Source organism: Vidua chalybeata, chromosome 3 (assembly GCF_026979565.1).
Source record: "Vidua chalybeata isolate OUT-0048 chromosome 3, bVidCha1 merged haplotype, whole genome shotgun sequence".
Classification (NCBI taxonomy): domain Eukaryota; kingdom Metazoa; phylum Chordata; class Aves; order Passeriformes; family Viduidae; genus Vidua; species Vidua chalybeata.
In genome coordinates, this window is record NC_071532.1 from 5,575,388 (window position 1) to 5,603,303 (window position 27,916).

The following is a 27,916-nucleotide window of genomic DNA, read 5'->3' on the forward strand; positions in this document are numbered from 1 at the left end:
TGTCTTTTTTGGCTAGGGATAAAGCTTGCTGCTTTTGAATTCAGATTTATTCCAGAGATGTCTGACTTCCCACCTGGGTCATAAAAGTGGTTTGTACCATCTGGGGGCTGATCCCTAAGCTTTGTCTGTCCCCTGGTCTCACAAATTCTTTTAATCTTCGACATTCCTCTGACTTCCCTGTGTGTGTTTTGTTGGTGTTGTTTTCCGAGGGTGTCTTTTCTTCTGCCCTGAATATAATGCTGTCAGTAGTAGGATTAGAAGCAAAATGAATCACTTCACTTAATGGGAAATTATGTTTAGATAAAGTAGATTACAAAGTAGGTTATTAGTAGTGGTTAGAAAACAATGTTTTGAAGTGGGATGTCTTGGGGCACAGAGAGTTTGTTCAGAAGTGTGGGGTTGTTTTTCAGGTTGGCTGTGACTCAGAGCAGTATCTTTTGTGGTTTCTGGGGAGAGAAGAAAAGGAAAAAAGAATTCAAACCAGTTTTTCAGGTGCCCACATCACACAAAATACATCAGTGTGCCTGTATTTGTTGTCTTGATTGTGGTGGGGAAGACACAACCACAAGAACAAAGCTTCCCTCAACACCCCAAACCAGTATCTTGGGGTATAGACCAGAATGATGTCAAAGCCTATTTCATGTGCAAAACACAGGTCCATATATTTTCTCTTTGGGGGCCCTGAGAGTGTTTTCTCCCAAAGACACTTGTCAAGAGTTTGGGTTTGGCCACCCTGGGCTTTGCTTCTCCTTTTCCTGCAGGCTGCAGGGGCTGGTGTGGGGTGACTGGGTGTAGAGTTGCTCCATACTCCTTCATTGCCTTTTGGGGATGAGGAGGGTGAAGGGATTCATCCAGGAGCATAAACCAGGTCCTTTCTCACACCCTTCAGTGAGTGGGACCATGCTTAAACCAGCAGCCAGATGTGGGAGCAGCCTTTCTTCTTTTGCTTAGGCTGAAGGACAAGGCACAGCTTCCAACTCCCATGCTGTATGTGGGGTGGGGAGGGAGGGCACAGGGAAAAGCTCTTTGGACAAGGCTCACAATCTGATGTATGGAAAAACCTTGGACCTCAAGGAGGACCCCCTGTGTTTGGAACACTTGTATGGCATGAGAAAGCTCAGAGATCATGCAGGAACTTCTCACAAGCTCTACATTCCACTAAAACAGAGGTTATGCTGAGTAGATAGAGGACATTAAACTGCTAGAATAGGGAGGAATGTTTTCAAAGAAATAGCCAGTATTTTACTATCAGCTCTCACCCATCCCTGCCACCAAATGGGGCTCGGTTTGCTGGTTTGATGTGGTCTGCTGAAGAAAAGCTGCTGGGTTGTGCTGCTGGACCCAAGTTACAGAGTCCAGAAAAGCTCTCCTGACAGATTAGATGGGAAGTTGATGTTCAGTCCCTTCTTGGAGCTGTACAAAAACACTGAGCTGGGAGATGTGCAAGTCAGCCTGGGCTGCTCTCAAAGCTCTCAGAGAGCCTGCACACCCTCTGTTACAAGTGTTTTTGTGGGAAGCAAGATTTTGTCTGCCAGCATGTCGTCTACCTAACCACTGTGCTTTGTGGGGGCCAGTGCTGTCCCAGGCAGGAGTTGGAGCAGCCTTAGTGCTGCTCTACTACATGAATCCTTGCCATATTCCTTAAAGGCTAATTGTGGCACATGGAGATCAGCAAAGTACAGCTGCACTGGGATTTAGGAGCAGGGAAGAGACGGGAGGTCAGCTCCGCTGGCGCTTTGCCATGTAAAGATTTCCCCTTACATCATCTGGCTGCTGAGGGCGAGTTTACATCTGCTTTGCACCCCGAGGGAATTGTGGTGTCAGGGAATGAGGTTGCTGAGAGTTCTCCCCAGTGCAGCCAAGACGTGCAACGCTGCTCTGACTCCCTGGCATTGTTGGGGAGACGCCTGGATGCTGGATCTGGATTTTCACTGCAAATGTTCCATGTTGGCTAAGCTTTTTTGAGGGGAATATATGAATGGGAGGGGAGGAGGAGGGGGAGAAGGAGAGCATACCAGAAAGGCCAACAGCAGCTCACCTGTGATGTAGAAGAGCACAGGAGATGGGCAGAGCAGGAAAGCTTATCTCCAGGGAGCCCTTCCCCAGGCACAATGGCTCTTCACTCCTCCCCAGCAAGTCCCTTCCATAATTTTGACTCAGAACTAGCCAAATAAATAGAAATAGGCCTTAGCTCCATCCTGCTGGAGAGTAGGCAAAGTTTTGCAAACCAGAATTGTTTGCTGCCCAGCTCTCTTCTAGAAAGACTCCTCAAGGAGTCTTGCAGAGAGATGGAGCTAAGGGAGCTTTTGGGCCAAGGGAGAAGCAGGGCCAGGAGCTTGAGAGTCCCAGCTCAATAGAAAGCCACCAAGCATCCCTTCTGTGTCCAGAGGACAGGCCACCACCAGGCTCACTGCTACCCCAAGGCAATCACCATGTCAGCATTTTGTCCTATGGGGCTGGTACTGGTAGGACAAGAGGGGTGGCTTTAGATCAAAAGAGGATGGGGTTACTTTAGACATTAGGGATAAATTTGTCCCTGTGAGGGTGATGAGCCACTGGAACAGTTGCCAAGCTCCCAAGCTTAAGGGCTGGGGAGAAGGGGAGGTGGCCAAAGGTAGAGCTGGTGCGTGCTGGGCCAGCCAAAATGTGGGGCATAGCCAGCTCTCTTACAAGGAGCACATACCTGATCTCATCTCTCTGCTTTCTATTTTTGCCCTCGATATGCTCCTTGCGTTAGCAGACTTGGCTTGGAGAGAGATTCGATAGCACTCTCCTGTTTGAGAGCAACTTTTCTGAATGCACAACATGAATCCATTGGTGGGGTCACATAGTAATGCTTGAAGTCAGAAGCTATTTTTAAAACTAAATTGCAGAACCACACATGGCTTTCATTAGTGCTTTACATCAAATTTGTCAGCTAATTAGTGGTTTTTCATCACTAGTTTTTCCATAGTATTTTATTTAATTCACTCTCCGATATTGTCTTGTGACACCCCTCAGCCCTATATACAGTCCCTGGCACTGGAGCTGTGCCAGCAGAGGAGGGAGGAAGAGGAGAGCTTGCAGGAGACCTTTCTGATGCTCCTGATGGATGGGCTCTCTGCCTTTGGAGTGTATTCCAATATTACGTGTCTGGAGTGGGCGGTGAGCAGCCCTTGTACTCTCTTCCCTCCCTACCTCCATTTAGTGTTGTAAATTATGTATTGCAGTCCTGAACTGTCTTTGGTGAGGAGGAGGAGGAGAAACCAAAAAAGTTGCCAAACATGATTTCATAAGGTTTGCCTTTAAATTGAACAAAGTTTCTTGAGTGTCTTGGATTTTTTTTTTTCTTTACAAATAAAGGGAGTACAGAAAGCATGGATTGCTAATGACTGGTAGTTACGGGTCATTAAGCTCACTAACTGACTTCAGGATCAGAACTTTCTAATAACAGCAGTAAGCACTCTTTTAACATTTATTTCTCATTTTAGGGATGGGGAGATGTGATTACCATTCGAAAGTCTGCCGTTATTTTTTCTGTTCATAATTACAGAGGCAGCTTGCTCTTTTGAAGGCTGTTTTTAAAACATTTGAAAGTATTCGGTGAAATAATTTCTGTGTTGGTATGGGTTTTTTTTCTTTTCTGTAACTGACTCTTTTAAAAATCTCTGGAAAACAAACACAGAGAAAAAAAATGAAAATATGTTAAAGTAAGGAATAAAGCAGTTACTGAAGTGTAATAATCTTGGTTTATAGCACACTTTCCATTTAAATTGGTTTTATTAGAGATAAACCTGTTAAGCGTTGAGGAATTAAGTGCTGAATAGAGAATGTTGTTTTGCTGCTGTATAAATGAAGGATCTCACTATGCAGAAAAGAATGCAACTGGTTTTACAAGTGAATTATTTGCCAGTTTGAAGTGCTTCGTTTACTTTGGCATCTGTTATAAAAATGATGATTTGTTTGTTGTCAAGAGGGATACTGTTTTTCTTCAGAGGGGCATGAGAGATTTTAGCACTGGGGTTTGTAGGTAGTGTGGGCTTTCTCTTTCTTCTTACGCCTGGTTTGCTACAAGGAGCTCAAGGAGAAAATGAGGCAGAGATATTTTCGGGAATTTCTTGGCTCTGCTAGTGAAACACAGACTTCTGGCATGCAGCACTTTGGGACAATATTGAGAGGGAGCAGCCTGTGACTCCAAGTAGCAGAAGTCAGTAATGGTGTGAAACTCTCCTCATTTCGGAGGGCTGGGGGCAGAGAAAAATTCAATAGACCGCGAAGTCTCAGCATCTCCTTTCAGACAGCTGGTCCTGGAAAATTTCATTCAAAGACTGCAAATTGGAAGTCCTCACAATCGCTCTGTCGATTCTTGAGCAAAGGTGACTTTGGAAATTCGTGACAGCAGAGGAAGGTCTTGTTTTATTCACTCAACAGAAGTGAAATACAAGGGGAAGGGAGAAAGAACAGATCTGTGCGGAAAATGCCACTTGGGCTGTAACCTGAGCCGTGGCGAGCTGTGCCTTTCGGAGGTTTGGTGACCCTCTGAAAATCCTTGCTCTCTGGCTGCTATTATTGTAGCCAATTTCCAACTAAAATAAGTCTTTTGTCATCACCAGCCATGCAGCCTCTTGCTGAGAAGAAACAAAACTTGTGCGTGGCAGCGAGGGCGGCCAAGCTGAAGGTCAGAGTGCAGAGGCAGATTGCTGCATCCCCGGGGCTGGGGCTGGAGCTCACCCGTGGGACCAGCGATGCACCAACCAGGGAGTCTGCCCGTGACCTCTGCAGACAGACCCCAGGCCAGAAGCCTAAGAGAAAACATCCTAGTAAAATGCAAATGGGAGAAAAGAGGGTTTTCTCCTCCCCTTCAGGGTTATGCAGGTGGAATTGCTGGGGTTTTCTTGCTCTTTTGGGACATGGCAGAAAGTGCAATCCCACGTGTCTGAAAAGAACAAGGAAAAGCTAACTTGAAAAAATTAGGAAATATTTCAAACTTCTGTGTTTGCCCAACTGTTCAAATTTTTTCTCCATGACAGAGCCTTCCCCTTACAAAACAAAACAAAACAAAACAAAACAAAACAAAACAACAAAAGAAAAAACTCAAAAAAAAGAAAAAGGAGGAATGAAAAAAAAAAAAAGGTAGCCCAAGGCATCACTTTGCTGAGTGCAACTTGTACACTGAGGGATATCATGTTGTTGTGCCACTATTGATCCGACTCCTTTGAGGCAAAAAACTCAAACCAAAAAAAACCCCTTCCTCATCAGAGCAAAGATACCACAACACTGAGCACTGGTGTGGGGAAAAATACTTTATGCAAGCCTTTGAGCTTGATTAGCTCTTTACTCACATGAGTAAGGCTATACATCTGTCTTAAGTTTTATGCTAAATTGTATTTTGATAATACTCCATTTCAGTAGTAGTTAGTTTGCAAGCATGTTTTTTAGGTCCTGATTTCTCTGAAGTTTTAAAGATTAGAGTGATTTAGAGTTTCTTTCTCTTAAGATAGGTGAATATGAACATTTGGGAAACGGGGAGGTTATTCCTGTTAGCTTTTCTGTTCCATCATTTTTGCTGATGTTCAAATCAGCCTGGCACTTCGGAAATTTCAAAGAGTGATCAAAAGATCCTGGCCCTTCTCTCAAAGAAAAAAAAAAACTTGAGAGTATAAAGAAATTAACCACATGCCCGTATATTTCTGCAGCAACAGCTAATTCGCAGTTTTGCTTGCAAGAAGTTCTCAAATGTGATTTATAAACATCACAGCCTGTATTGTGCTCTCTCAAGGCAAGCTACGTTAATTGTTTTAATCTGATAGGTTCTTACAAATTCTAGGTTTGGGATGCAGGAAGAAACTTGAAAGTGAATACTTTCTTCCTTTTTTTTTTTTTTTTTTTCTTTTCTTTTTTTTTTTAAATGCTCAGTGGTTTGGAGTCTACTATAATGCAAAGTAAAGCGTTGTGTTACAAAGGCAGGGAGGATGGGACAGAAGGTTAAAGGGCATCCTGGAAACAAACAGCTGGACCAGTTTATTTAAACAGATACAAGGATGGGGAGCTGACCTCCGTTTGACTTCTAGTGGGAGGAGCAAGAATGTCATTTTATTACTTTGCCCAGAAGGAAAATGTTCTTGTGTCTGAATTCCCCCCAAAGACATCCAAACACTGAGCTGTTTGGCAGAATTGCTACTTATAGAAAATACTTCCACAAATGCGTAGGAAGAAGATAACTGTTAAGTACCTGTGTGTAAAATGTTCTTAAAGCAGATATCCCAAACCATAGCGTGGGGCAAACAGGTGAGATTATGTTTTACCATAGGCACATCTTGTGGGTAATTACTGGTAAGCTCTAGATATATAGTTTATTCTAGAATATTAGTATATGAACAATACTATTTATAGGACAGTTTATTATTTTGAGGCACCCCTCCTTCATCTTAAAAGTGCTTGTAGTTTGGAGAAGGAAGAAAAAGTCATGAAGTTGAGGTTGTACATGCCTAATGTTGCTCAGCATTTATTTGGGATAAAAGTTATTTTGGTGGCCAGTCACTCTCACAGCTACCTCTCTCCTCCTGCTACACTGCCAGGTCCTAGCAGTGGGGCAGGAGAAGGATGGAGTAAACACAGCAAGAGCCTTGCCAGACTCACAAAAAGAAATGGCTGAGGCACTAGGGTTTTGTGGTGTTGTTTTACTTCGAAGAGTTACTGTGAAAATTGCTTTCTGCAAATGCAGATTATAAATATTAAACAATTTTCTAATTGGTCATGGAGCTAAGGCAGCTAATGGGGGAAAAAAAGCAGGTTTTTTTTAATTGCTTATTTCACATGGTGTTTGTGCTACACCTGTGCTTATAATGAGAAAGGAGAATTAGTCTAACCTTCTGCTCACATGATTCTAATTTTCATGGTTTGTACAAGATAATGATAAACTGATTTGCAACACTGTTTGCTGGAGTCGAGAGGGGGTGTTTATTGGAAATGTGTAGAAAAAATTGATCCAATACTGCTGCTGACAAAACATGACCTAGTTCAGGTGTAAGGTTTCCAGACTGGCACCCGAGTTCGGTGCCTTTGAGCCCGTTTCCTCAAGGCAGGTTTGATAAAGACTCAACATCTTGATTAATTTTTGCAGGAGTTTGGGTAATGGGTGTCAGTGGGGAATGGGAGATAGGAGGAGTCTAAAGTCACTGTGCTGGTCTTTGATAAGGCCAAAAGAAACAGCATGGGGCAGTGGTTTGCTATTCTTCTCTCCTCTGGTGAAGGCGAATGGGTGGGCAGTGCTGATTCCCCTGGAAAGATCCTGGTGGCTTTATCTCTGTGGCAGGAGAGCTCCTGCTGAATCACCCCAAGCAAAGGCAATGAAAACAAGCATCAAGTATTCCTTTGTGGACTTTTCTATCCCATTTTACAAGTGTGCTGTGATTTAACCCACACTCACACTTCTTCCTTTACCAGTAAATATTGTGGCATACATATTTTTGTTATTCTTTTTCTCTCTCACAAAGAGCTCAAAGTCTGGTTATGCAGCTTTGCTGTGACTAAGTCTCAATGTAGATTTTTTCCAAATGGATTTTAAGTAAGCTTTCTGCTGAGTGAAACCTCAAGAGAGATTCTTCAAACGCTCTTCATTCAGACAGGTTCCCAGCCATGGTTCCCAGCCTCCTGATTTCAGCACCATGAGGAGACCAGGGTACTTGTGATCTATCTCCTTCTTCTGTTTTGCTCCAAATTATTTTGAATATTTCCAAATAAGTACTGCAGGACTAAGGCGAAGAGCTACAAAACCACAAAGAGTGGGCTGCAGATAGCTATTTTTAAAAATGACTGCACCTCCTTTTTTTTGTTATTTCCAAAGACCTTCTTTTCATTGTTCGGGGGGGAATTTTCAGTAGTCCAGTAATTACAGTTTAACAAGATGTTTGCTGTAAATGGTCAGGCCTAGCTGGAGAAAACAGGATTATAAATTCAATTACTGTAAAGCTATGACCTTGCCTTGACCCCCTCAGACTTTGCATAAAGAGAGGGAGGGGGGGAAAAAGCCCACCAAGAAATGGCTAGGAGGAATGCATGGCTCTGAAGTCCCCAGCAGTGTGACTTAGTGGTGATAAAAGTCCAGACGTTCCCTCATTTGAAGGGGTTTTGCCATCACAGTTCATTATCTTAATGGTGGGCATTAAAAGGGAATTAGGTTTGCAAGAGGTAGGGACAGATTTTGATAAAGAAAAAAATGGAAAAAGAAGTCAAAGGACATAAGGCAGAAATGACACTAATGAGGGGGGAGGTAGCAGATGCCCTCACGAGCATCTCGCCGGCTTCACACGTTTTTGTTTTTTTGGTGCCCCATTCTGTATTGAGAAGAGTGTTGCTGGCATTGTTTCCTGAAAACTCGGCTAATTCCCCCATGAAAAGATGAAATGGAAGTGTCCGACTGTGGTAAAAAGCAGGCAAACATAAATCAGCTTGGAAACCCCAAGGTTGTGCTCCCAAAGGTCATCAGGGTTAGAGGTTTAGCAGTATTTGCATCCCCATGCAGCCTGATGGAGAGCACCACAGTAGGGCGAGAGGGCTTGGGGATGGGTGGAAGGCATCCCTTCCCTAACCATTTGCTTTCGTCTTTTTTCTTGCAGGTTTATTAATGCTAGAAGAAGAATAGTTCAGCCCATGATAGACCAGTCCAATCGAGCAGGCAAGTCCCCAGTAGTAACTGTATTTGAGCCACACAGGCAAAAACCATCCTCTAGCCATTCACCAGGAGGTCCAATACCTGGTAAATAAATGAGAAATGAATGCTGGGAGTGACTGACAATTAAAATACAACCAGCTTTCTTTCATTATGACTCTAATAATTTTGGGGAAAAAAAAGACATTGAAAATTCAAAAAAGGAAACTAAAATGTCCCGTTCCGTGACCAGACTTTCTGTACACGATCCAAATTATTCTTGTATTTTTTTTAGTCATTGTTTGGAGTTTTCCTTCCCAGCTCTTTCTGCTCCTGTGACCACTCCCTGGTGCACGGCTTGGTGTGGAATTGCTGTAAACTTTATTACCTGTCAAAAGGGCAAAGGGGTCAGAATCACTTGTGGGACTCAGTAAAGTTCAAAGACATTCAATGAGGTAGAGCTTTATGTGCTTTAATAACCCAAGCCAGCTTACTTCTGAAGCCGGCTTTTAACGTACAGTGAAAACCTCCAGTTCAGGTAGTGGTACTTGTATAGGGTCCTTTTGTCCCTTGGCTCTTCTTTTGGGATTGCTGAGCATTTGCTGCTTACTTTGGGGGTATTTATTCCTATGCTTTTTAAAAGACCCTAAGTTTCCACACTCTGGTTCTCTCTGGGGTCTTGGCTCGCAGCTCTCTGCGGGTATTTACCATCAAGGATTATCGTAGCCCATTACTCCCAGTTGGGTTTTTTTTCTGAGTCTCCCTGCCAAACTCCCCAAATCCGTCGTTGTCCAAGATGCCTTTGGGCCACACTTCCTCTTCAAGTACATTTGATTAGTTGTCATTAGACGTAAATATCTGGCATGGATGTCTTCAGGTCCTGCCCTTTGAAGGCACAAGGGTGTAATTTAACACACTGAGATTTCAGTGTGACTATTCCAGCCATAAAATCCGGCTCCTATACAGGTTTTTGCATTGACGTCAGCAGCGGCAGCAGCTGGAGCCGGGGCTCCTCATGTCTCAAGATTTCAGTTTGCTAAATTCATTTCCAAACTTGCAGAAGAAAATTAGGCTAAAACCAAGTACGCCTGTCAGTCCAACAGCTAAATTCGCACAGTAGATGTTTTCCCCTCTTTTTAGAGCTGGCATCGATAGCCCGTGGGTGGGGGGATTGTGTCCTGATGCCATGAGAAGAGATGACCGTATTGGCTGTTGCTAAAAAGAAATGTTCTGCACCTTTCCAGTAAGTCAAGGAACACCCTACAACCCCGATGGGCAGCCGATGGGAGGTTTCGTGATGGACGGCCAGCAGCACATGGGCATCCGAGCGCCAGGTAAGCCCCCAGGCAGCGTCGCCCACTCAGGGGTGGCCTCGGTCACGCCACCACAGGTAAACACACCTCTGCCCTCTGCCGCCGTCCCCGCTGCCTGCTTGCCTCACCTGTCTTCTGCCTGCCTTCCACACCACCGAGGGAAACCGGGCGTCTCCTTGCTCGAGCGGCCCTGGACCCTCTGCCGTGCTGTGATTTGGAAAGGGGCTTTTGGCACTATCTGTTGACTTTGCTCATTTTCTGGCATCTTCTTGGATTTTTATCTCCCTCTAGGACCTATGAGTGGAATGGGCATGAATATGGGCATGGAGGGGCAGTGGCACTACATGTAACCTTCACCTAGGTAACCAATGGCAAAGCCAGGGGGAAGTAAGTACAAACGAGGTCTTTGTTCTCACTTTGTCCGAGGGATATTTGTCTTCTTGCATTTCCCCATGTTCTCCCTGCCCATAGCCTCATGCTTGTTCCTTCCTTTCCATCCATCCATCCTACGCCTGGGCTCCTTTGGGTTTTCTCTCCCTCTGGTTCAGCTCAAGCTTTCCAAGCTCCCAAACCCCCCGCGCGCGCGCCGTACATTGACGCTGCCGTACATCGACGCCGCCATACATTGATGCTATTATCCATCCCCGAGCACATGACAAAACAAGGAGCAGCCAGGGAGGTGGGGGAGCCCGTCGTCTTGGCAACAGACTGATTTGCAAAATGTAAGCGGTCTGCAGCAGCACAGGGAGAGGAAAGAGCATGTCCCCAAAGTGTCATAAATCTGTCTAACCGCAGTTGATGCATGAGTTACATTTCTCCCGCTAACCTGCAAGACACCAAAAAAACCAAACAGAGACTTCTCATGGGGTAGGAAAAAAAAAAAAAAAAAGCCAAGCAAAACCCAGCAGCTTCACTTAGTTGCATTTTGGAAAGCAATGGATGAAACTTTGATTTTTTTCTTTTTTTTTTTTCAAGTTTATTTCTCTTTGTCTGTCCGTCATAATGGGATTACGTGTGGCAAAGGAAAAAGAGAGAATACAAAATAGAGGTGTGCGCAGCAGGCTATGGAGCTTAGCCCAGGCTAATTGACTATATCCAAATTAAGTATGCCATCACTTGCAGTGTGACAAATGGATTTGACTTATTCAGTATACAAAAATAGAGATCATTAATGCAATCTTCAGTGGCAGACCTCGCAAAGGAAGCCTAGAAAAACTGTCCCAGTTTTTTTCTTTTCCCCTCTTGTCTTTTTCTAGGGAAAAATACATTATACAAATTTTTGGGTTTTGTTTCATTTTTTTTTAACAGTGAAGTGGTTTGAAACACCAAGACACTTGGTACCATGTTTAAATGGTGCCTGATTCTGTTTCTCTTACTCTCTTTCTGGAGTTAAAAGAGTTATTTCAGCATCTTTGTTCTGCCCCCAGCCTATATTAACATAGGGTTTGAAGTTACCCAGGGCGAGTGTATTTCGTAGTAGTCTTCTCTGAACCCAAGTCAAAACTAAGTTTTAACAATTAGCTGTGAAAACATTCCTCTGAGCTTGGGAATGCAATAGCCTTATTACCTCATCATGAAAATTTCTAGCTTAGTTAATTTAAATATTGTTTCTTAGTTTCTGGGTCAATTAAATTTAAATGATGTATTTTATGCTTCGTGACCAATTAAATTAATAGGTTATTACAAAAAATATTATCATCTTTTTTGATTAAAGAGCTGTGAGTACAGTATATTTTATAAGCAATTTTCATTAGTTCAAAACTGTTCCTTTAGGCTAGATTAAGCAGCTATTCATTGCTAGAGCCTTGAGACCTGATTCCAAGGTGTTCGGCGCATTCACAGCGCGCTCTTACTTAGAACCAAAGCCAATTGAACCTACTTAGCAATAGCGTATGCCTTTCACCCTTGATGATTATGGAGCTTATAGCTCTCCGAAACAATACACCTGTCAGTTCCCATCAGCTACAGCAATCCAAGCAGAAGGCAGAGGCCCACAGAAAGCAGGAGGGTTTATTGTTTTAGGTCCAATTTTTTTCTTATTGTTCTCCCAAACCCACTGAAAGGTTTGGCTGAGTTGGGGCGTCTGATTTTTTTGCAGCCAGAGGTGATCAGGGGGTAAAGAAATAATTGATAACTGTTATTGATTATGTATATATTTTTAATGTGTCTAAAAATACGAGTTTGATTTAGCAATAATACTTAGTAATCCTATCAATTTCGGCTTCATATGAGGCCTTTGTTCAGTGATGTATGTCCTTGCTGGATTGCATCTCTTTGAATGGCACAAATATTTGGGACAGATTCCAAGAGATCAGGCTCAAGAGCTAAATAAATAGCTGTTGATAAACCTTGACACCTATTTAACCCATCGCTCCTCCCAAGTCCCTCGTTAGCTGCTGCAGATTCTCCGCCTTGTATTCCCAGCGTGCTTTTACAAGTGGGGAGGCGAAGGCAGGTGGCTGGAACAAGGCCATGGGGAATGGAGCCCACCTGAGAGCCCTCCGTGTGCCGTTAGCCGTCTTCAGGCTGGCGCCGCCTCTGGCACGCTTCCAGATCAGGAACATCTCCACACATTCCTAACCATAAAAGCAGAAAGCTGTTTTATCTCCAAAAACTCTGTGTTTGGAAGCTGGGGCGGGGGCGGGGGGACGTTCTTGGGGGTTCTTTCTGACCTGGGGGCCACTCCTGTTGCCATCACTGCGGGTCCATACGCAGACTCCCAGCTCCACAGAGGCGACAGCGCGCCCACGACTCCGCGTCCCGCCTCGGGCTGGAGCCCGGCCTCCCCGTGCCCGAGCGGAGCAGCTTCCGATGCCACAGCCGGTCCCCAGCACTCACCGCCACCTCTTTCTCTCCCTCTGCAGGGCTGCAAAGTATGCCAGGGGATTATGTGTCTCGGGGTAGTCCAATGGGTATGAACATGGGACAGCCAAGCTATACGCCGCCCCAGATGCCCCCCCATCCTGCTCAGCTGCGTCATGGCCCCCCCATGCATACCTACATTCCTGGACACCCTCACCACCCAGCGATGATGATGCATGGAGGACCACCCCACCCTGGAATGCCCATGTCAGCATCAAGCCCCACAATGCTTCATACCGGCGAGCCAGCAGTGAGCGGACAAGTGATGGACATTCATGCTCAGTAGCTTAAGGGAAATACACGTTGTCTGCAGCGATGGTAGATTTCAAACATTGTCTTTCTGCAATGACTATGGAGTTCTTGGCGTCAACTTTGGACCAAGGGACGTTCCAGTTCTTCACAGGGACCCTGAAAAGCAGGAAAACACCAACTGAAGTCAGCTTCTGGGGACATGCTAAATACCTATATAAGACATTAAGAAAACAAAGAGTGAAATATTGTAAAATGCTATTATACTGTTATCCATATTACGTTGTTTCTTATAGATTTTTTAAAAAAAATGTGAAATTTTTCCACACTATGTGTGTTGTTTCCATAGCTCTTCACTTCCTCCAGAAGCCTCCTTACATTAAAAAAGAAGCCTTACACTTATCCTGCAAATGACAGAAAGGGCTTATTTGCAGGATTTTTAGAGCATTAAAATAACTATGTCAGGCAGAAGAATCTTTCTTCTATCCTAGGATTTCAGCCATGCGCACTCTCTCTCCCCCCCCTCCTCCTCTGTCCGTCTTTCTTCCCTTTCTCTCCTTTTCTCCCCATCTCTCTCCCTCTCTCTCTTTCTAGCCTGGGGCGTGAATTTGCATGTCTAATTCATTTACTCACCATATTTGAATTGGCCTGAACAGATGTAAATCGGGAAGGATGGGAAAAACTGAAGTCATCAACAATGATTAATCAGCTGTTGCAGGCAGTGTCTTAAGGAGACTGGTAGGAGGAAGCATGGAAACGGAAAGGCAGTGTATTTGAAGCCTAATTGTCACATCAGAGCATCCTTGTCCCCATGCAGCAACCACCACCTTGTACATCACTTCCTGTTTTATGCAGCTCAAAACATGGACTGAAGATTTATTTTTAATATGTTGACTTTCTTTCTGGGCAAGACATCGGTCATGTGTGCATTTTTTTTTTCCATAGTCCCATCATGGAGCATTTATGTATACATTGTAAATAAATTTTGTGCAAAAAGGACTGGAAAAATGATCTGTATTATTGCAATTTTTTGTAAAAGTAGCAGTTTGGTATGAGTTGGCATGCATACAGATTTACTAAGTGGGATAAGCTAATTATACTTTTGTTGTGGTTAAACAAATGCTTGTTGATAGCCTTTTTCTATCAAGAAACCAAGGAGCTAATTATTATTAATAATAATCATTGCACACTGAGTCTTAGAGTTTCTGATTGAAACAGTTTGGATTGTATAATAACTCAAAGCCCAGTTGTAGTAGTTTGAGTGCAGTAATGAAATCTGAATCTAAAATAAAAACAAATTATTTTTTGTCATGGTGACTCCACTGCTTGCAAAATTTGTTTCCTGTCCCCATGCAGTATTTGTAGCCATTCTATCCCAGACTGAGAGCCAAGCAGCTACAAAATTCAGCTGGCTCTGGAGATGTTACCTATCATTTGCTATTTAAACATCAGCTTCATATTTAAAGAATGTAAAAGTAATGCTACGCTGCATAAAGAAACTTTCTTGGAACTTGCACTGTAAATTGTCAGGATGGGAAGTGTTACCTTTTAATAAATGTAATATCGTAGGGCATTATTGGACAGAAATTTGTAAATAGTGTTACCCCCTCTCCCTCCCAAATTATAGTCTAACACACAGTTCAAATTACTGAGTTTCTTACTGGAATTGAGCATACTGAGGAAGGAGGAAAATAAAACTTGGCAAACATTGCCTGGGCAATGCAGATCTGTAAAGGGGATGAGGTGCTGCTGGACCTCAGCGAGCAAGGCCAGTGCAGACCCTCATTAACCAATTTCCTCTCACGTTTGTGCTTTCTGCACCACAGCCGGCGAGTGGAGAGCCCCAGCCAGCCTGTGCTGCCTGCGAGACCTCGTTTGCTTTAAGTCGAGTCGCAGCTATAGAAGAAAAAACAGAGATTCCCGGGGCTAGGAAAATGACACAAATATCTTAATTAAGGCGAAATAATGCAAGCCCCCCCCCCCCTCCAGCTTCTCCCAAGCCAGCCGGCACCCCCCGCGGGAGGTGTCCCGGGCGTGTTGCAGGGCAGACTCTCGGGGGGCCCCTGCTCTGCGTGTCCCCCGGGGTACCCCGGGCTGGGCCGGGGCCGGGGCCGGGGCAGGGGCAGGGGCAGGCAGCAGTGCAGGCAGAGCTGCAGGCAGGCAGTGCAGACCTTTCTGAATGAAGCAGGCCTCCAAAGGGGGACCTCTCCTCCCCGGCTGGGACTTCCTCCCCTTCTCTTTTTTTTTTTTTTTTTTTTTTTTTCCTTTTTAGCTCTGAGTTTTCTTTTTGCTTTTTGTTGGTTTTTTTTTTTCCTCCTCCTTTCCCCCCGTTTTTTTAACGGGCCGCTGTATCGCCAAGGAGGCTGAACATCCCGGCTTCTTCTTTGTGAGGCCAGAGTAATGACATTTTTCTGCCAAAACGTGGATGAACGGGGCTCGCTTCTTTGGTTTTTTTTTTTTTTTTTCCCTTCGGTTTTGTTTCGTTTTGTTTGTTTTGTTTTTATGTGTTTGGGTTTTTTGGGGTTTTTTAAGGTTTCTTGAAAGACAAAAACAAACCGCCCTCTCGCAGACGAGGGCACACGCGTCCCTCGCGTCCCTTCTCCTCGCAGCCGCTGCGAAGTGGGGCACAGACCTTCCTCCATGGGACCTTTTTTTTTTTCTTTTTTTTTTTTGGAGGGGGGCACATTTCAAATTAAACCCACGATTACATCCCAAGACATTTAATCAGCTGTAATTATAACACATTCAAAATGAAGAATATGCCTTGACAGTATTTTTATTGTTATTGTTCATCGCATGATGTTAGACACCTTCAGAGGCACAGGAAAGAGAAGTAAACGGGTTACAAATAGGGAATTATCCCTCGTTTAGCATTAAAATTCATTTAGATAAAATTGCCACAAACATTTAAATGGGAAGATTAGTTCCCCCTCACGCCTTATTGCACTCTCTCAATGGCTCCGTTAAGAACATTTTACACGTTGGAAATTCCGCCTTTTCGGGCAGCTCGCTGTTTCCTAGCTACCCTCCTTTCACCGCACCGGGGGGGCCCGGAGGGGCCCGGGCAGGGCCGCCCGGCTGCGCCTCCGCTGCTCACCCCGGCCCTGGAGGCTGCGCGTCCCGCGGGGCTGCGCGGGGCTGCGCGGGGGCGGAGTGCGGCAGCGGGCGCGGCTCGCAGCCCCGCTGTCCTGCCGCTGCCCGCCGCCGAGGAGCAGCAGGAGGAGGAGGAGGACGAGAACGAGGAGGAGGAGGAGGAGGAGGAGGAGGAGGAGGAGGAGGAGGAAAGCCGTCTTCGACTGCCATCTCTTGGGGGCTCGGGAGAGTGACGCGGGGGGGGAATGCGGGGGTTTCGGGGCCGCCCGCGGAGCGCCGCGGACGTTGCGCGTTGCCGGACTAAAGTTTGCGCAGCCTTCAGCGACGCTCTGTTTTGCCGGTTTTGTTGATTTTGGTTTGGGTTGGTTTTTTTTTTTATTATTTTGTTTTTTAATTTTTTTTTATATTGGCCCCGATTTCCCGCGTCCCCCTTTTATTTTTACGCCTTCCCCGGGCGCAGCGTGCGCTGCCGCGCAAGGCGAGCGCAGCGCTCTTCCCTCCCGCCCTTTCACAGAGGCTGGAGAGGGGCCAGACCCCTCAGCGCGGAATCTGAGCGCACGCACGGAATTTGAGGGCCTGCCCTACGTCTGGGCTGGGCACCTCATCCCCAAGCGGGTTTTTTTTGGGGGGGGACAGCAAATTCCAGCCAAGCTGAGCGGGGCGGACCGAGTCCCACTCCAGGCAGAGGGACTCGCGTGGGGGGTGCCTGCCTGCCGGCTCGGCCGTGCCACCCACCCGCAGCCACAGGTACTTTTGGGCTCAGGAGCGGCACTTTTCGGCCGCGCCGTGAATATTTCCACCCCTGGCGCTGTTGCGCGTAAAGTTCCCGCGACTGGGGCCCCGCTCCGCGCGTCCTAAACCTGCGTGGAAAACAGAAAAGCATTTTTCTCCTCCCGTGACCTTGCTACGCCGCCCGTGATGATAACGTATATATATATTTATATTTCTATTCATGTATACAATCGATCTGACGTTTCCCGCGGGCCGGGAGGAGGCGGCTGTCCCCGGCCGCGGGCAGGGACGAGCGGTGCGCGGCGCGGCGCGGGGGCGATCGCGCCTGGAGTGGGAGCTCCCGGTGCCTCCTGGAGGTGGCTGCCCAGCTCCCGGGCCGGGCTGGTGCTTTGTATGTGACAGCCAGCAATCCTTCCCTGTCCCTTTAATGCGTGTGGAAATACCCGCATGCCTGTGTGGCAGCTGCTTCCAAAGCCCCAACTAACTCTTTTGGAAGACCAGGGCGAAAAGAGTGAAAGGCGAAAGAAAGACTGTTCATTTTTTTCCTTTGGTGCCATTTTGGATGTCATCTGTTACCTTGGTGACTGTGCTCAGCCCCCAAAGCCCCTGGATTGTTAGGGGAAAAAAAAAAAAAAAAAAAAAAAAAAAAAAAAAAAAAGCATGCTATTTCTGCACCGTCATTTATCACTGTCACCGCATAATGATTCCCCTCGCAGCTCCTTATTGATGTTTGTAATTGCATTATCTCATAAAGGGAGGGGGTGGCGGGCCGGGATGATCAATGGAGCCGCGCCGTGCATGCCGGGGTCAGGGGCTGCGGGAGGCGGCGGGGCCCCCCCGGACCCTCCCGGCCCCGGACCCCCCCGGCCCCGCTCCCCGCCTGGCAGACAACAAGTCCCGGGCAGCGCCCGGAGCGCGGCCCCGGCAGCCGGTGTGCAGAGCCAGTGCAGCTCCCGGCGGGGCCGTCCTGCTGGGACACCCCCCAGTCCGGGGAGAGGAAGTGGGGGGAAAAAAAAAAAATGTAGGTCTCTAGCAAGGGAAAAAAAAATTAAAGTGGCTATAATGTGATTTAGCTGGGGAAAAAACCCATTGGTGAATTCTACCCCCAAATCCCGAACACCCGCATGGAGGACTGCGGTGCGGGGGTGCTGCGGTGGGGCTCCTCGGGGGCCTCTCCCCGCAGCGTCCCCTCGGCCGCGGGGGATGCGCGGGGCCCCCGCGGCGCGGAGTGGCGGCCGCCCCGGGGAAAGGTCCGGCCGCGGGGAGAGCTGCCGGGCGCACCGGGGGAGGGGACAACAGGACGGGCATGGGCCCCCTCGGAGAGGAGGAGAAGGTCCCAGAAACGCGGCTCGTTTCCCGCATTTAGCTGGTTTTTGTACTGGTTTCCATTCGCCGAGCGCTCTTTAGAGACGGCAGCGCTGCCGCAAACCCTCAAACCGGAGCAGCCCACGGGAGATTTTCTTCCTCTCCCTTCTCACTCCCTCGGCTCTATAAAGATTACCAACGAAGTATAGATTAACTCCTTTCTCCCCCTCGTCGCCGTGCAAAATGAACTCCATCCACTGAGCCCAAAAGTTCAAAAAATTATTTCCCAGCCATTTTCCCAGAGGACGAGCCAGTGAACCCCATAACCCGGGACTTGGGGGTACCAAAGCCGAGCCCGTGTGAGCCAGAAGAGAAGGATGCTGGTTTTGCCACAACCATCCTAGGCAGTCCCGGATCCTCCCTTTCAGGCGCCGCGCTAAACCGAGGGGGGAGAGCAAATCCTCTCCTGCTTGTCCTTCACCGCATTGATCAGCTCTGTGCCCAGGTTTCCCTCTCTTTAATCTTCCCTTGGAAATTTAACAACACTTTAATTTGGAGGTAATACAGCCTAGGTGTTATTGTTCTTTTTCCTATACGTACATATATGTAGGGGAAAGGAAAAAAATACACACACACACACACACACACACACACACACACATACATACATATATATATTTTTTTCCATATTTACTCCAGGAATGAGGGTCGGCGCTACCATTACCCTTGTAAAGAATCGCCGGTTGTCTGCTTTTACGTAAACATTCATGATTCCAAATAAACTTTATAAGGATTTCAATTGGAAAGTGAAGCGGTCGGCATTGCAAAGACATTGTACTTAAAATTTAAAATGTGAACTAATCCAACTTAGCTATCTTTTCCCTTTTCCTAGTCTGATAGTTTGCAATCTGGAGTTACATACATTAAAAAAAAAAAAAAAAATTTAATGCCATAGCCCACGGTTAAAATAGTGAAAAATTAGTCTCGTTTCAGAAATTATTTATTTATAGAACGAACATGATTAAAACATAAAAAACACACAAACTGCAGCTGCAACAAAAAAAACCCACCGTGATTTACGATTATTAAATCTTTGATTGCCATGTTAATGTTTCTTTTTCTACCTTTCATTTGCATTTTAATCTATCGAATCTTTACAATTTTGCTGCCTCCTACTCGAATGATTGATTACACATCTGAAAGGGAAAAAAAAATCCTAAGCTTTCTAGGCGAGCTTCTATTTTTCCTCCCCCCTTCCCTTTGCTGGTTTGCTTTCTGAAACCTTCCTCAACAATGTTAATGCAAGCAGGACAAATTAATTATGCTCTTTTAAATGTCAAAGGTATAAATAAAAATGCTTCCACCCCCCCTTTTCCTCTCCTTTGCTCCTGCCTGCCCCAAATGGGAATATTTTTCCAAGCCGCTTGTTTTAAAAGCAAGAAGGAATAACCCCAGTAAAATACAATTAAAAAAAAATACGTGCAGCATCCCGACTGTAAAGAAATATTATTGCGTGGACATTTACCTATGGAATAGGGGGAAAAAAAGAACCAGAGAGGCAGCGGGAGTCAGGGAGCCGTGGTGAAACCTCCCTGGCGCAGCGGCAGTGCTTTCCTTCTCTGCTGAGCCTTTGCTCTGGGGCTGGTTCCCCGGCTCCCCCCCCCCCCCCCAAAAAAAAAAAAAACCCTCACACAAGAAAAGGGGGTGGTCAAGGTTCAGCCCCCAACAAGAGAGGAGCATCCCCGTGGGCCGGGGTAGGGGGTAGAAACACTGGGGTGGCGGTGTAGGAGCGTGATGGTCCCAAAAGGGGGGGTCCCACCTGCTGGCAGGGGGTGCTCAGGCCGGGTTGCCCATGGGGGACCCTACCTGGGGGCCGCCCACGGGGAAGACGCACTCGGGGAACGTCTACAGGTGGACACTGAGCTGGGGGATGCCCGTAAAGGGACCACGGTCCCGGGGATATCCCCTCGAGGGGATGCCCACGGCGGGTCACCCACCTAGGGGATGCCCACGCCAGACGGGGTCCCCCGAGAATCCTCGCCCGGCGCACGGGGCTGAAGGCAGCCCGCGGGCAGGACTGGCACCTGCGGGGGCCGACAGGCGCCCCTTTGGGGAGGAATCATCAGGAAAAAGGGAAAGGAGAGCGTAGGGCGGGACAGGCGGAGGCAGCGGCGCGGAGGCTCCGCACCTGCGGGCCGGGAGCGACCCGCGAGGGCCGGGCAGACAGGGAAGATTTAGAGGTGAAGAGATGGCAGATTGTTAAGAAAGTAATAGTAAGGTGTCCCATATACTACAGTTTTATTGTGGGGTAGTAACTACTAGATTTATTTATTGCCGAGGCAATATAATAAAGATAATGACCGCAAACTCAAGATAAATGCTTACGCCCATAGCTGGTCAATTCTTTTTTATTTAAGAGAGTGATCCGGAGAGGTGAAAGTCATCCTCTCCCGACCACAAATATCAGTCTTGGTTTCCACCAGGTTATAAACATGACATGCAAATAATGGAGCTGCTGCCGGGCGCGGAGAGTTTGGGGTCGGGAGGTAGGGAGATTCCCTTTCCCCTGGCATTCCCCCTCTCCGAAGCACCCGCAGAGGAGAGCACCGAGGTGAAACAACTGGGGAACGAGTCTCCCCACGAGAGGGAACTGGGGAGAAGGACAAAACCCCCCCCAGCTCTCAAGCCCGTGGGGAAATGCCACTTGCCAGGGGAAGCGCCCGGCGGTGCCCCGCACCCGCGGCCGCCCCCGCGGCCCTGCCCAGGGCGATCGAGTGTCAGCCCCACAATGGGCGCTTCTACTCCCGGGCCCTTTGATCCTTGCACGGCCGGGAAAAAAGCCACCTGACAGCGATCTGCGACGGGCGGGAGAGAGGAAAAGAGAGAGAATGAAGGAAAAAAAAAAAAAAAAAAAAAAGAGAGAGAAAAAAAAAAAAAAAAGGAGGAAGAGTTGAGCTGTACAATTTCGTGGTTTGTACGCAGGGTAAAATTATAAGGTTGAAAAGTGCGAACAATCCTCCTCAATCTTTTACACCACCAGCGCTGGTCTCAGACTCAGCCAGAGCCTCCCTTTCTAGCCGAACGTGAGCTATCATTTCCCCAGCCTCCTGCCTTCTCTCTCTCCCGCAGGACGGGCAGCTCCCGCCTCCTCCAGCCGCGGCCGAGCGCATCTCCCCGCGCTGCGCGGGCCGCTGCGCGCCGCGCAAGGAGCCGCTTGAGCGGCGGGCAGCGCTGCGCGTTCTCCTCCCCAGCACGGCAACTCGTCTGTCGCACTTCAAAGGGTGATAACCTAATTGCTTCCAGAGTTTAAAAGTAATTAAGCTATATTAAAGGAACTTAAATAAAACCGGTTTGCCGCGCACTGGCTCCCCTTGTCCTTCAGAAGGTAAACTGAAATCCCGTTTCTGGAAAAACTGCATTAAAAATCTTGCATTTATATAACGTATGCGAAAAATGTAAACAGATTTCGTTTTTGAAAGGGTATGGGTAAAGTGGTGGTAATTATGTATAATTAATGCTGAAGGGAAAATGAACACATAATAGGTTCCAAAGATTAAACCATCTGTAACTATCAAGGGAACTTTTAAAGTTTTTCTTTTTCTTTTTTTTTTTTTTCTTCTTTGCAAAAAAAATACATCTATTTCCTTTCACTAAGGATTTTTATATGTTAAAATTCAAGTTAATGTTTTCATCTCTGAAGTATTCTGATTTGAGAAACAAATCCCTAAAACGTTTCAGCAATTCTTAGTCTACAACTTTGAAGATCATCCAATATAAAAATAAATTGAATGGTAATTTTAACCATTATTAATGTTTGTGGCACTTAATTTAGTTAGGTGCTGGCTTTCCATTTTTGATTACACCATAAGGAAATTATTTTGCTAAGAAATGTTGAGATAAAGTGTAGGCATTCCCACACATTCTTTATATTTTTTCTGGCATGTATTTATTATAGTCTACTCAATATATTTTAATTTCTAGGTAATGCATAATCACCGGAGCAAATTTTTTTTTTTTTGCCCAGCAACATGTTTGCAAGGGTAGAACCAGACTGCAAAGATGTAGGTCCTGCACATCTGTACATGACATTCAACACAAGCAAATATAAATTTAAATACATTTTTCCTACTATCTCAGATCGACTTCACAGAAGTAGACCCCATGCCTTTAACATTTGCAAGAGTAGGACTGGATCTAGCTTTAGCAACACTAATAGATGTTGAGGTGCTGTGTGAGCTGTAACTTCTGTCAGCAACTGTGTTTTTTCGATAACAGTAATTCTTAAGGTGTGAAGGTAGAGTTGTTAAACCTCGTGGATGAACAGACTAGTTGCCTGACTGTTGGTTTGCAGAACTGGTGGCTAGAGAAAAGAAATGCATTTGCACAGAAAGAACAATTATAATTAGCAGGAACTGAAGTTTAAACTGTTCTATCAGCTTAAACAGAGTTTAAACTGCTCTAGCATCCAGTTGAGAGATATAAATTAATTGGCTCCTTTCAGTCCAGATTCAGGTCTGGTTCTGCTGCTGTTCTGACTGTTGGGGAAAGTTTTCTTCTCCAAGAGGGAAGGCTAGATACCTCCTGTGGGGAATTCACCAGCTGGCAGTTCAAGACAAGGTTTAGGTTGTCACTCCCACTCCCACTCCCTAGTTATTGTGTCTAGCTTGGAAAAGTAAATTTTTAAGCAACAGTGCTACTCTTTGATATCTGCCATACTGCAGAGGTTTTTATACAGCTTAACCTGTTAAATTAATTCCTAGACTCACTCTTTTATGCAGAGGCCGAGCAGCTGAGTCTCAGCTTGGCACTTCTGGCAAACCCAGCTGAAGAGGCTGAAGACTCCGGAGCAATAAAAGGGTTTGCTCTTCAGGGGATAATCTACTTTAACCCCAAGAGCAGATTTTGTGCTGCTCGCTCCTCAGCCTACCTGGAGGAGGATGAGCTGCCAGTGGATCCCAGCCCAGTGACTCACCCAATAACTTTTCCTGAACAACATCCATGTTGTGCAGACATCAAAGTGAATGCTTGGGCAAATGTTCATATGGGAAGGGTGTGGAGGAGAGCAGGGCTCAGATGGGGATTGCAACCTGAAGAGCTTACTTTTTGAGGATGAGCTGTAAGGCCCAAGTACTCATGGAAGCTTTAGAGTCTTTCAGAGCTATAAAATCAGTTTGCTACTGAAGTGCTCAGCTATTTGCTGATGACAGCACAAGGGCAGCGTGTGCAGGCAGGTGCAACGATCCCTGGCATTGACCAGCGTCTAACAATGGTGGATTAAGTCAGCTCTTATTCGGGTCCTGATAACTCATGCAACACCAGAAACATAAACTTCAGCCAAAGACTTTTTCCCAAGCCTGGGAAATCCCCTGCAAAACCTCCTGTGTTCAAAAAAAAAAAAAAACAACCTTTCCCCCCTACTGGTGTCCTGGATAGAGATAAAGGATAAAAACCCAACAGTTTGTCACAGTCTTTAGCAGAGTAAATTAACAGCATACTTCCCTTTCAAATGCCTTTTGATGTGCTAATCATCACGCACTCTGATGTAGCCACCTTATTCTCGAAGGGTACCTAATGCATCCAAGCACAAGCTGAACAGCAAATCAACGCGATTTCAGCTTCCAAGGACAGCTTGGGTGATGCAGAGTCAGGGGTGAGTGATTCAGCCTGATGGGATGGCAAACTGGCTTAGGGTGCTTCAGTTTGCCCCTTGATGGGAGGTGTTTTGTAGTTAACTTTGTCGTTAACAACCCCTGACCTGTTGAGGTGAGTTGCTGCCTGTGGTTTGACTTGATAGCACTGACTGCTGTGAGCATCAAGATGGTGATGAAAAAGGAGGCCTGGCTTTTCCCTAAAATGTTGCTCTCTCTGTCCCTGTGATTGGGATTTCCACCTCCCTTCCCAGCTGCTACCCACAGAGTTTTTTTTGGTGATGCATGGCAATGAGGCTGGCCTGGCAGAGCTCCCACACAGCCTTGGGTCCTAGCATAAGAGTAAGCCCTACTCAACCCAGGCTGCAGCAGAAACTTAAACTATCACCTACATTTTCTTTTCCTGCTGGATTGCTCTTTTTTTAAAATCCCTCCCCATCCCCCCTCCCCTTTCTTTCCCTTAAAATCCCTTTACCCAGAGCAGAATTAACAACTGGCCTTGTTAACCAAGGGACCAGCAACATCTTCCCTGACGGCATTAAAACCTCCTACCTGGCAAATTAGTCCTCCCATCACCTCCTTCTCTTCTTACAAATCCTTTTCTTTATTGGAACTTGTTAGCAGTTTGTTACTTGCACAGTAATTACTCAGCAGTAATTAGAGAAATGTTCAAGAGGCTGAGTCCAGATTTGGACCCAGATTTAGCTTTCTGTTGAGTTTGAGGAGTTGCCTGGCTACTGAATGGGAGCCAGGACTTGCATATCAATAGGATATTGTGGGATTTTTGCCAAAATCTGACCAGGTCTTCCCCTGAATCCATGTCCATGCTACATCAGAGTAGGGTACAAGTCCAAATTGAGAGGCAAGGGGTCTGCTTCATTTAGCATCTGTCTCTGCATGTCTGTTGAACCTGGCAGCCATGGTTTGAGAGCAGATTGCCCTCTCCTTTGAGGCCACCGTGCTCACTGAGTGGAGGACATCATCCTGGAGGACATAAAGGATCTTCTCTGCTGTCCAGCTCAGGCAGCTGCTGATGAAGGTCTTTAGCTCAGCTTTGGGATCATGGACTAGGAGTGACCAAAATGTACAGTTCAGGCTTATGATAGGAGAATGCCCTTTTTTCTATCATTGCCATCTATCTCCTACTGGATATATTGGATATACTGCCCAGGGACAATGCTTTACCAAAATTCTCTGCCAAGCACAGCGGTGTCAGCAACATAGGTAAAGGAGCCACCAAGCACTGAGGCTGCTGAGGTGGAGAGTGTTCAGCAAGGAGCATGTTGTTTACACCAGGAAACAGCAGACAGCAAGGACTCATTTTGGAGCAGTGGAAAGTCCCTTGAGACCCACAGAGGTGGCAGCTTGAGGCCCTGTGACATGGTCTTTGCACAATTGTCTGAACAAATTGCTGGATGGGGTGGGAACAGCTGAGGGGGAGATCTTTGTCCTGGGGAGGAAGAAGGAGCCCTTTTAACCTCTCCATTCCCCAGCCTGGCAGGGACAGTAGTGCTGTGGTTCCCCTCCCAGCTTCCTTCCTCCTGCCCCAGCCACAAGCCCCAGGGCCTGGGCTGGAAGGATGCCTTATCTTGTTTATGTAATGTGAGTGCTGGAGGGGTGGTTCTTTCTTTGGCAAAATGTTCTCACGCTGGGAGCTCACCTCCTCTGCCAGAGATGGAACAGCTACAGCCCAGGCTGGTCTCCTTTTGGAAATTTGGCACAGAATAAAGCAGGGAATTGCAGCTCTTGGACACTGGGCTGTAACTGAGAAGCATGGATTTGGGTGCTGGGACAGCTCAGTGTTTCCCTTGGGATAGGCACCCTTGTTTTTTCCAGCAGAGGGCTGGGAAACTCTTGCAATGAAGAAACTGAGAGTGAGAAATAACTACAATTTTATTTTATTTTATTTTATTTTATTTTATTTTATTTTATTTTATTTTATTTTATTTATTTTATTTTATATTTTATTTTATTTCAAATTTTTTAGCAGGCCTTTCTTTGCATCCAAACGGGGAGACATGTAGTCATGTAGACCTTCTGTTATTAGAGCAGAGCACAGTCCTTGGGCCCCATCATGAGCCAAGGGATGCATCTGCTCCCCTCTGACCCAAGAGGACCAGACACAGCCCCAGCAGCCCTAACAAAGCTCTGCCCAGGCAGGTGAGACAGAGGGATGTGCCATAAAATCTCCTCCTCTGTGGTGCAGGCTGCAGCCCATGACCTCATTCTGCTCCAAATGGACTTTTTACAGCCTTACATCCCTGCAGCCTATCCCACCTGCCTCCTTACTCTCAGCCATGCTAGCCCCTAGATAGGCAAACTGTGAGGCTGATAATCAATGATTTTTAATACCTTCATTTAAGTCACTCTGGCTTCTGCTTTATAAAGTTTCAAACACTTGACTGATGCACAGTGTAAATTTTATGTATATGTGTATGTATATATAGATATATTTATGTATTTTAGTCTATATAAAAAAGGGAATTTTCATTATGCACCTAAATATCTGCTCCATTTTGGAGGCCTCCAAAGCTGTTCAAGTCTGTGTTGCTAAACAGAGCTATCATTTGAACAAGGGAAGCTCAAGCTTTTAGCAAACAGATGCTGAGGAGCTGTTCCTTTAGGAGTTTGTCATTCTTTGGCAGCATTTTTGCCAAATAGTACTATTTAGTTACTATAGTTAGAAAAGCCCTTCAACAACAATGGCAACAACAACCGTAATTAATAATAATAATACAATCCCTTGCTTTTTACTTCTTTAAACTATCTTTATGTACTGACTTTCATGCTGGCATTAAGCAAACATTACTCAGTGCCATTGAGCAATAGTTTTCTCCCCTGAAAGACTGGGAATGCTGAAATACAGAGCAGGTGAGCTGAGCTGGTCAGGGAAAGACTCTGACCCTGCTCTTCATATTCTCTAGGTGGAGAAGCCCTTGACTTAGCTCAAGCCCCAGTTTGAGATGCAATGAATGTGTAGCCTTAAACTTTTCCGTGTGCACACCCAGGCTGTAACACCATGCCACCAAATGGTGGCTTGAGGAGTTCCTTTTAGTCCAGAGCAAAGAGGGGCTTGGTGAAAGATTTCCTGTCTAAAACAGGTTGACTTCACAAGTGCTTGGGAGGATGAACTGCGCAATCCAGGGTACAGAAATTTCTGATTTATTAAAGCTCTCCAAGGCCTACAGTCCTTAAATAAAAGGAGATTCAATCAAGACTGCACTTTCTGTAGCTAAAAATTGGGAAATTTGTATGTTGATTGCCATCCAGGGCCTATGGATGGCTGTTTATTACTGTTCAGAGACAAATCCAGCAGGAAATTTGAAGCTGTCCCCTGAAATAAAGGGGTAACCTCCAATTACCCCCAGTGCAGAGGAGAGTGGGATTTGTTTTGTTCTATTGCCTCATAGTCACAGTGGATGCGAGTACAAATGGCACATACCTCCAATAAGACACAAGACATCCTTCCCAAAAATTGCTTTCTTAATACTTATCTGCATTTTCTTTCTCATCCTTCCCTGCTCTGTTGAGCTCAGATATGGAAGTTTCTCCACTGAGGGTGTAAAAACCGGCACAAAAGGATGGGATGTGTAAGAAACAACTTGTAACTGGAACTGCTCGCTCTCTTACAGTGCACATAATCAAAGAGGGTTGTACTAACTCCATGGTTAGATGAAATAAGGCCTTTTAAGGAGTTGAATGGAGCTGTTTGTTTTCCCTCTTGTAGCCCTGTTCCTCCAAGGCATGCTGTCATGCTCACCGGACCTGAGTTTTATAGGTTGGGCTGGAGTCTTTGACAAAACTGAATTTACTTTAAATGACTGAAATTAGATACTTATAATCCAAAGTAACAGCCTAGGGGCTCTCTTGTGTATTATCCTTCACTCTCAGCCCTCTGCTTTGTAGTGTCAATGGAATAATTTGTTAAGAAAGTGGAAATATAAGCAATAATTCTGAAGCTGAGAAGAAGCACAGACTAGCCCTTATTTTGCCAATACTTGTTATCTTCTAACCTGGTATGACAATGCCTCTCCTGTGAGTAGCCCCTTCAAAACATGGTTTTGTCAAAATTCTGCTTTTGAAAT

At 46.0% G+C, this 27,916-nt stretch overlaps 1 protein-coding gene across 4 annotated transcripts in view; it reads left to right on the top strand.

Moving 5' to 3' along the window:
* MEIS1 (Meis homeobox 1) overlaps positions 1–14,364 on the top strand; it is a 108,014-nt gene extending 93,650 nt beyond the window's left edge. For 3 of the 4 annotated variants that reach the window (XM_053938448.1, XM_053938449.1, XM_053938451.1), the window contains 3 exons: positions 8,598–8,660; positions 9,878–9,963; positions 12,807–14,364. In XM_053938448.1, the coding sequence (XP_053794423.1) occupies positions 8,598–8,660; positions 9,878–9,963; positions 12,807–13,090 (433 nt within the window). In that variant the 3' untranslated portion in view covers positions 13,091–14,364. Of the gene's footprint in view, positions 1–8,597; positions 8,661–9,877; positions 9,964–10,233; positions 10,330–12,806 lie in introns of all 4 variants that reach the window. The other variant, XM_053938450.1, reaches the window with a different exon arrangement.
* The last annotated feature ends 13,552 nt before the right edge of the window (positions 14,365–27,916 follow it).